General features: G+C 37.1%; 1 protein-coding gene across 10 annotated transcripts in view; it reads left to right on the forward strand.

Annotated features, from left to right (window-relative positions):
* The window catches only part of LOC124125465 (multiple epidermal growth factor-like domains protein 6), a 79,784-nt gene extending 70,249 nt beyond the window's left edge, over positions 1 to 9,535 (forward strand). For 5 of the 10 annotated variants that reach the window (XM_048390606.1, XM_048390599.1, XM_048390598.1 and 2 more), the window contains 7 exons: positions 4,056 to 4,115; positions 4,539 to 4,598; positions 5,206 to 5,262; positions 5,705 to 5,803; positions 6,215 to 6,274; positions 6,591 to 6,650; positions 7,945 to 9,535. In XM_048390606.1, coding sequence (XP_048246563.1) covers positions 4,056 to 4,115; positions 4,539 to 4,598; positions 5,206 to 5,262; positions 5,705 to 5,803; positions 6,215 to 6,274; positions 6,591 to 6,619 — 365 coding nt within the window. In that variant the 3' untranslated portion in view covers positions 6,620 to 6,650; positions 7,945 to 9,535. The remainder of the gene's footprint in view (positions 1 to 4,055; positions 4,116 to 4,538; positions 4,599 to 5,205; positions 5,263 to 5,704; positions 5,804 to 6,214; positions 6,275 to 6,590; positions 6,651 to 7,944) is intronic. The other 5 variants (XM_048390601.1, XM_048390602.1, XM_048390603.1 and 2 more) reach the window with 5 other exon arrangements.
* The last annotated feature ends 503 nt before the right edge of the window (positions 9,536 to 10,038 follow it).

The raw sequence follows: 10,038 nt of genomic DNA on the forward strand, positions 1-10,038 counted from the left end.
TACTCGAATAATTAAAGTAGAAAAATAGCATATTTGTGATCACGGTTATCAAAGGACTAATGATAAGTCTGAAACGTCGCTGAAAAGCCTAGAATCGTTAAGAATGTTTTGGAAAATACGCATACACGAACGCCGAAGTGTACGTTCCGCCATATTCGATTTTGTTTACAAAATGCCGGTTACGGGACGCCTATTCGATCAGGTATATTTCAAACTCAGTTGCTATACATGCATCCCTGAATTCCTCATACATTTTCGAAACAATGAATGAATGGTCTTTGTCACCAATGCAAATTATCTAGATGAAATCATGTGAAATAAATTAGGTATGGAAACGAAAACTGTGCTCGGAAAACTGCACTTGCTGAAATGTAAACAAAGCAAAATTCAGATTTTACACCGTGTAGCATTTTTAGAGGTACTTTCGTCTAATTCTTGCACACATTGGCTCGATCACGCGTTTGAGAATATTCATGGGAAGGGTATCGTTGCACCAATTAGGAAGCCGTAAAAGTTTCCGTCCTGTGTGACGCCATTACTGACGCCAAATCACGCACAACGATGACGGTAGTTATCTGCATTTCTGACAAAATACATATTAAAACATGGTAAAAAAATAACAGTACGCAGATTGTCAGAATGTTTCTGATTACTTACGTGACACATTTATGTGTATACGATCCCTCAATCAACGAAAACCTCCTCTGGAAGTCCCGCGTACTGTTAATTGTCAGTGAACACGCCATTTTGTAAAAGTCGGTCACCGGTCGTCATGTCACATGGAAGTAAACATTGTTGTACATATTTGGTAATTTCTTTGAGGTGTAAACTTTCAACTTGGCACCCAGCGTGTTCTTGGATTTTGTCTAGTTTGCATTTTCATCATCGCCTTGATAATCCACAGATATGACGGAAACCGTTTTGTGTAGGGTCTCATTATATATGAGTAGTAAGCTGCACATAGGATGACGTCACTTATGACAGTGGTCTTATGTATTAATGCGCTACTGCAATCATGGGAATAGACAAAATTCATCGGTTTGATGCTAAAAAGGTGCGATTTTAGGGTGTGTAAGAAACAGATTACTGCAATCATGCCTGTCTGATACCATTGATCTTACAACTCGTTGTTACAAAGCGTATCTAACTCGCTTTCGCTCGTGAGATACGTTTTGAAACTCGTGTAGTAATATCTATCTCTACCATGGTCGTTGATTTGGATGCTTGATTCTCCATGGCGGCATACAGTCTCATATATATGGCTACACCCCAGCTGTCTTGTCTTGGACTGGCTCTATTCACTTTGTGCAGTAATCCACCATGACGACCATGCAGTTGTAACCGTCTGGCGTAGGAGTAGGGGAACAGAGGCAAATGGCAACTTGCTTCCAATGATTGGCAGGGACGGATACAGATGTCATCTCTGGTGACATCTTCTGGAATCTGTTGCTGGACCTTTGGCATCTATCACACATAGATACGCCTCTTTAGGTTAATATATATATTTGTAAACAATGTGATTATTAAAATTTATCATCACCATTCAAATTCACCATCTGGAAGCTGTCACAGATAACGCGGATTCTAATCAAGTCTGATCTTCTTTGACATTGACTGCAAGAACTGGTTAACTGACTTCTTCCTTCTTCCTACGAGCGTGAAAAAATATACACAGAAAATGGAAGGATTTTAAACCCTAAAGTTATCCTATCTACATGGTATTAAGCATTCACTACCGACTTCCTTCAATACACAGCCCTGTTGAAGGACCGGATAAAATACCATCTCTTAATTCTGATTGGTCAATTTTCGCCTGTGTGATTAATGCAACAAAACTAGTTTAACTATTTTAAATTGTTGATATCTAATTAATGAACAGGTAATGTTGGTAAAACATTGCTTTTTTCATCATTATATGCATTTATAATAATTATCAGACAAAGTTACATCATGCACCATGTATATTGGAGCACTTTTTACAATCCCTGGTCTCGGCCAATAGCCTAAAGGCCAAGGTCAGGTTTTTCACCGTTTTGGTAAAATATTTTTGTATCCTTGTCAGTTTCTGATGCATGCTACCTGTTCAGGCATCTTACTTAATATTTACATGTTTCTTAACAATTTGTACTACATCACATGTCATTGCATGAGTCCATGTTGACGTTATTGGGAAATTTAGTTGCATCATACCTTCTGTTGCATATGGCACAAAGATTGACAATAAAGATTATCCTACGATTGACAGTATTTCGAATGGATCTTGGGAATACTTTTGGGGATGAGAAGTTCAAGGTCTATAAGAAGTTCAAATCTCCCTAAAACATTTGTGGTTACATTTTCTCAAAACGTATTAATGCTTTTATAATTAAACTTAGTTTTTTGTCTGTAGGAAGGGGCTATGCTTTCAAAATGTTTGGTCAAAATAAATGAAAGGTCAAGGTTAGTGTTAATGTTTTTGCTTTTATCGATTTCTGAGTCATGGTTACTTTATGTCTGTGTGTTACTTTATGTCTGATATATACAATCATAAGTAAATGTCCGTGAATGTGCTGCTTCTGTTTCCGCAAAGTACTGTTACATGCCTATTCCCAAATTGAAACAATTCGTTACCCAAGAAATATGTAGGTAAAAACAGTAGTGTGAAACCAACAAACAACCAACACATAGTTTACAATCAACAATTGTATTACAATTTAACTACGTTTACAAATTATTGCACCACAATTACATTTGCAGTACACAATAGAGTAGAAGTTCACTATTAAATGGCAATACATAATAATATAGCAATGGTCAGTAACAAATACACAAACAGTGGTGATAGCAAGAGTCAATAATACTTATATATTCACCCAGCAGCGACAGTTGTCACGCTTCCGAGATAACTCTAGGCTGGGAATCCGGGTAAATATTTATTAGATAAGTCATCTTCACACAAAATGTGGTCTTGATGAAATGTCAGATTAAATGTGAGATGAAATGAGAGATTATCTAGTCACGCCTTCTTCCTCTTATATATTCCAAACACTTCCACAATATTCCCTAGTGCTCCACATCAGTTCATGCTGTTCCGGAAGCACATCACACTAGCATCTAAACATAGTGCCCATTACCAATTACTTAACTTAAGTGTTGGCGACCATTATCAATTGCTAATCACCTATCAGCGCCAATCATCTGTTGGCTTCCGTTGTAAGCTTGTACCCTTTGTTATTTTCAACCTTTTGTTATCTTATTTATTTTGTTATGTATATGCTCTCTGCCGCATGGCATTCATTGACATCCATATATTCTCTTCCTAATGTGAGTTACTTCTAAATGCCTTTCAAAGACCTCATCTAAATATAGTAACTTGATCCCTTCTGCTTACATTAAATTGTACTATTGCAAATCACTGTCCAAATACAATGCAATGAACTATTATTTATATTCTTATGAGGTTATATTTGTTGTGTAATGTTGACGACTGGAAGACAGTAAAGAATGGCGTCCAGCCGCCGTTTTGTTGTTTTTCCAGACAATCATTTCGACATATTCATCTTAACCAAGGTTTGTTTTCTGATGGGCCCTTTAGAAAGAAAATATTGTTTAGGTCAGGTTTGGAACTGGTTTCTGGGCGGACTACTAAGTTTACAAATTTTGATGAAATTTGATAATTAGAAAGTTTCAAATACACGATATGTCAAATTCGATAACCAGATGAATTGGGCAATTGATGTTTAAAGGTAAAACTTGACAATGACATTTGTGACAAAATCTTTGACATTAATGGAATTTGTCTACAATAGTAAGTGATTTATGGGTTATCAAATATGCAAGTACATCCTGTGATTTGGAACTACCATTTCCATGATCCCATATTTGCCAGAGTAAAGTACATAATTTCAGTCACCCTGTGACTAGTATCTCAACGATAATTTGTCAAATACTCTTGGATTTGTAAGTGAGGCCTATATAAATGAGAAGAGGAAACTTCATATGTATATTGGTCAAATATTATATGTAATGATGGACTTAAACCATGTAATGTTTTGTAATGTGTTGTATATGTTTAGGTACACCTTTGTTGGAAATGCAGGAGGAGGTCAGCGACCAGCCACCGCAGCAGATTCCAGGTAGAATCAACGACTACATGTGTTTTGCACTTAACTCTTACACAAAAGAGAACTCTGTTCCTATATATTAAAAGTTTACATATTGCACAGAACAATAAGGTATGGAGAGACATTAGTGACAAAATCTTTGACATTAATGGAATTTGTCCACAATAGTAAGTGATTTATGGGTAATCAAATGTGCAAGTACATCCTGTGATTTGGAACTACCATTTCCATGATCCCATATTTGCCAGAGTAAAGTATAGAATTTCAGTCACCCTGTGACTAGTATCTCAACGATAATTTGTCAAATACTCTTGGATTTGTAAGTGAGGCCTAAATAAATGAAAAGAGGAAACTTCATATGTATATTGGTCAAATATTATATGTAATGATGGACTTAAACCTTGTAATGTTTTGTAATGTGTTGTATATGTTTAGGTACACCTTTGTTGGAAGGGCATGAGGAGGTCAGCGACCAGCCACCGCAGCAGATTCCAGGTAGAATCAACGACTACATGTGTTTTGCACTTAACTCTTACACAAAAGAGAACTCTGTTCCTATATATTAAAAGTTTACATATTGCACAAAACAATAAGGTATAAAGGAGGTTCCTTACATCATAAATATTAAGAAAAGGTTCAAGCGACGACCCAATATGGAAACCCTCGTAAAAACTGATATAGTGGTCTAAAACCACTTGCTGTACATACTATTGCTAACTGTTATAGACGCTTGTTATGTTAATGCCAACTGTGGCGATGGGAAAGTTTAAACATGATTCTATGACGACTTTTTATTGTTTTGCCTAGTGTGAAGAGTCCTTACAGGATTACACTTGTTTAAAGGGGAGGAAACTCTCAAAAACTTTCATTAGCTGACATGTCAAATTAAAATAATAACTTGCAGACAGTCAGTTCGACACATGCCTTTTGAACATGGCTTGGTTTTTGACATGAAGGTATTATGTGGGTAAGAGGATCAATGATCAGTCGACTTAGAGTAGAGGAGACTTCATTTATAGATATGCCAAACGTTATTAAGAAGGAGGTGCAGTATCCTGAAGTTTTGACGATAACGTATATTTGTTTGGAATGTGTTGTGTAGATGATGCTTTGTCAGACGTTCATGATGGCAGCGACCGGTCATCGCAGAAATCTGAAGGTAGGATGAACAAGAATTTTCAGTTTGCATTTAATTTTTGCACATGAGAGAACTCCTATATGAGAGCATGACGTGCCACATAAAATTATTTTATATTTGAGAGAGTAGAATAGTTTTCATTCACTCAATGAAATACTGTCGTTCTCAGCCGAGCGAAAATATCTATTTCAGAAAACTAAATTTTCATGCAAAAGAAGTTTGAAAAATGGTCTTATTTTCCAATGATCTTTTTATATAACGTTCGACACAAGGTACTTTTCCAGTAATAACTTGCTAATTTTCATTGTTGTAGATATGATTGTTGATTTCTTAAAAGTACAGTGAGTGACATTTCTACCGGGTCTTATGTATTAAATATCACAATCTTTGACATTAATTGAATTTGTCCACAATAGCAAGTGATTTATCGGTAATCAAATTTGCAAGTACGTTCTGTGGTTAGGAACTATCACTTCCATGATCCCATATTTGCCAGTATTTGGTACTCCTTTGTTGGAAGAGCTTGAGGAGATCAGCGACCAGCCATCGCAGCAGATTCCAGGTAGAATCAATGACTACATGTGTTTTGCACTTAATTCTTACACAAAAGAGAACTCTGTTCCTATATATTAATAGTTTACATATTACACAAAACAATAAGTATGAAGAGACATTAGTGACAAAATCTTTGACATTAATTGAATTTGACCACAAACTAAGTGATTTATCGGTAATCAAATGTGCAAGTGCATCCTGTGATTTGGAACTATCACTTCCAAGATCCCATATTGGCCAGATTATAGTACATAATTTCAGTCACCATGTGACTGGTATCTCAAGGTTAACAAAACAAATACTCTTGGATTTTTACTTGAGGCCTAAATAAATGATTAGAGGAGACTTCATATGTATATGGGTCAAATGTTATGTGTAATGATGGACTTGAACCATCTAATGTTTTGAATATGTTCAGGTACTCCTTTGTTGGTAGAGCTTGATGAGATCAGCGGCAAGCCATCGCAGCAGATTCCAGGTAGAACCAACGACTACTTGTGTTTTGCAATTCATTCTAAAACAAAAGAGAACTCTGTTCCTGTATATTAAAAGTTTACATATCGCACAAAACAAAAAGGTATGAATAGGGTGCCTGACATAATAAATCATTTAGAAAAGGTTTAAACGACGACCCAATTGGCCGATATCGAAACCCTCGTAAAAACTGATATAGTGGTCTAAAACCAATTGCTGTACATACTATCGCTCACTGTTATATACGCTTGTTCATGTGAATGGCGATGGGAAAGTTAAACAATGTTTCTGTAACGACTTTTCTTTGTTTGGCGTTTAAGGAACAGACGGCGAACAACCTTCGGAGTAGTTTCAAGACTGAAGGGACATGCAATTTGAAGGTAATTGCGTGTCATTATTATCCCGAAGTTGTGGATCGTTGCTTATAATACCAATCACTTGAGTCTCTTTAAATTATCGAGTCTGGATAAGACAATCCTGTGAAAGACATCACAAGTATTGATCTGGGCAATTTGGATACGATAAACATGCACCAACCAACTTTGCGAGCCTGACCAACATATCCCGGTGGTCGACTCTTTTACTATTTTGCAATGGAATAATAATTTTAGAAATAACGATCAAAACAAGGTACTTTTCCAGTAATAACTTGCTAATTTTCATTGTTGTAGATATGATTGTTGATTTCTAAAAAGTACAGTGAGCGACATTTCTACCGGGTCTTATGTATTAAATATCACAACGAAAATGTACATTTACAACTGCATGTTCCTTTGATAATCGATGTAGTAAAACCCTTAGTCAACAATGTTTAAGAGCTTTGCTGTTCATCGTCTTGGTAACAAACATACATCATAAAACTATCATAGTATTTGGTTCATAGTATTTGTGTTTTATATTAGATTTCTTAGACCACATTTTGTATGCAGATGAAGTTTATGACAGATGCACCAAAGAACATTATGAAAGAGTAACTTTACCACGAAGAATCAAGCGTCAGATTTGGCTTAGTAACCTCTTCTTCTATTAAATTATGTTATGCAACTGGTTGGACACTTGTCGATGCTACCCGTGAAGATCCGGGGTAGAATAAGTCTTCAGCAACCCATGTTTGCCGCAAAAGGCGACTATGCTTGTCGTAAGAGGCATCTAACAGGATCGGGTGGTTAGGTTCGATGACTTGGTTGATGCATGTCATCGATCCCAACTGCGTGAATCGATGCTCATGATGTCAATCACTGGATTGTCTGGTTCAGACTCGATTATTTACAGACCGCCGCCATGAAGCTGTAATATTGCTGAGCACGGCGTTGAACGGCAAACAAACAAAAAAAACTTGTCGATGCGAAAACGTTTTTTATACAAGCGGGGCTTGCCTGGTCCTGAAGGAAGACATGTCATTTGTAAGTGCGAGTGTTAGTGTCACGACACCCATATTTTGTTTTCAGAAAAGGAAACTCATTCCTCATTCAAAATATTTGGTGATAACTCCATGTTTCCCGGTTGTTATACTAATGTGACGGAGGTGATCCCATTTTATTATTCTCGTGTTATAGCTCAACTGACAGAGATGTGGTTATTCCTTGAATACTGCTGACTGACAATACATTCACTCAGCTGATTTCGTAAATTTGTTCTGCTCATCACTGTCAGCATGTGTTTTTTTGTCAACAGAAACCGCCTTCCATTGATCAGACTACACAACGTACTACCATGAAGATGAATATTCTACTTTTTATCTATCAGTTTGCTGCATGATGTACACAGAGTGGACTGTACAGAAAATGTTTTGCCACGTAGTCTACCGAAAGTACGATCACAAGTTCTTAGTGTGTTTAGATGGTTAGTTCATCATTAAAACACGATTCAGTGTTTTGTCATCTCGTGAACAAGTTATGAATGAGTAAGCGAGATGTATTTTATGCCATTTTAAGCAATATTCCAGCAATATAGCGACGGCGGACACCAAAATATGGGCTTCACACATTGAACACATGTACCGGGTTCTCGGCGTGGCGAGCGAACGCTTCAACCACTAGGCTACCCCACCTCGCTGAACAACGTTTGAATATACAAACATTCACAGTTTACATAATAATCAAATCGATAAACAGTTCAGTACAACGTAGGGTACTACGATAATCTGTGGGAGATATCATCAAATAAGGGACCGGGGAATGTTCCATTAGCCTCGCATTGTAGCGAAATATATTGTGACCATTTCGTGCAGTGTGAATTAAAATATCAAGAAGTCATCTTTTAATTGACAACTGCATTTATTACGCTGTGACCTCATCAATATTGCTAAAATTGGGGTGGCACTTTGGATAATCTCCAAATGTCTCTAAAGTGCCCTAATGTGTGCTTCTGACCGTCCAGTCCAGATCCTGGCATGCACATTGACAGAAGGCATGACAGAAGGCACGAAAGGCGGCTATCTGGCGCCTCAAAACTATATGCTTAGGACAGAGGGGTATGAGGACAGAGGGGCATTTACCCCGAGGTATAAGTTCAAATCACTCAAATATGTCATCAGAGACCAACAGTGTATTGATATTTTATGTCTAGCCATCAAACTCTTGGCGGCCATTTTGGAATTTGGGGCCACCAGGGGGCTCTGGTGACGGAGTTTCTACCTAAAAGTGTTAACTATCCTTCAGTAAGATCGTGTGCGAAGTTATATGCATATACGTCCTAGCACACTGTCTTAGTGTTAAAAGATTCAACAGTCGGCCATCTTGAAATTGGCGGCCATCTTTTTTTGCCGATTTTTCAATAGTCGAAAACGTCCTGTAGTTGTGAATATCTTTTGAGAAACACAATATGGCTATTTCGAAATACAACAAATTCTTTTTTTCATCAAAACATTGAACCTCATCTGAAATATGGAAGATATATTGATAATTGGTGGCCATATTGGATTATGCAAATTATACATATTTCCTAAACTAGAATTGCTTGGGACTTTTAGTATGTTGTTTTCGGGATCTTGTAGAAATGCATTGTGGTGAAATAAATTCTCTTGCAATTTGTTCCAAGTGTAACCTTATTTTGCCTGGACTATATATATATTCGTCATTGATACTACTCGGATATGCTTCTTGCCTTTTTTCAAGCTATAGTATTTGTAATATGCAAGCACACCATTATATTTGATTTTTAATATAAGAATAGTTGTATTTCCTTTCTTTTGTTTTGCCTCGGAAATTAAGAATGTACGTCAATGCTTACCTCATCAAAAGCTTAATAAAAATCAATGAATATATTTTGTAGTTTGTAATTCAAATGTCTGAGGGCTATTCTTCATGGTGCATACAAACGAGACCATATACAATTTATACTGAGTATTACATTTCAGATTCAGAATAAAACGTTTCAATCTGAAACACTCGCAAATGCTCAACTTGGTTATTATAGTCGTCGCGCGTGCGTGCCTGCGTGTGTGTGTGTGTGTGTGTGTGTGTAGAAGGGGGATAGGGTTACGATCCATTGGCCGCTGTGGGTTCCGAAATTGATGCAGAAGGTGAACGTGTGTGCGTGCGTTTTGTGTTTTTCGTGCGTTCATGTGCTCTTGCGTGTCAATGTATAAGTCGAGCTTAATGAATCCGTCGACGATGGAAGTAACCTCATAGGGGTATGCGGAGGAGCCTGGTGACATAATATTGAGAAGATTGTACAAAGATATACATGGGGTCAACAACGTCATTTTGTCCAGAGCAGTGTCATATCAATCCTGTGACCTTAAATGCCGTGGAACTGGAAAGTATG

This window comes from Haliotis rufescens, unplaced genomic scaffold (assembly GCF_023055435.1).
Source record: "Haliotis rufescens isolate VD_foot unplaced genomic scaffold, xgHalRufe1.0.p SCAF_9, whole genome shotgun sequence".
In the NCBI taxonomy this organism is placed as follows: Eukaryota; Metazoa; Mollusca; class Gastropoda; order Lepetellida; family Haliotidae; genus Haliotis; species Haliotis rufescens.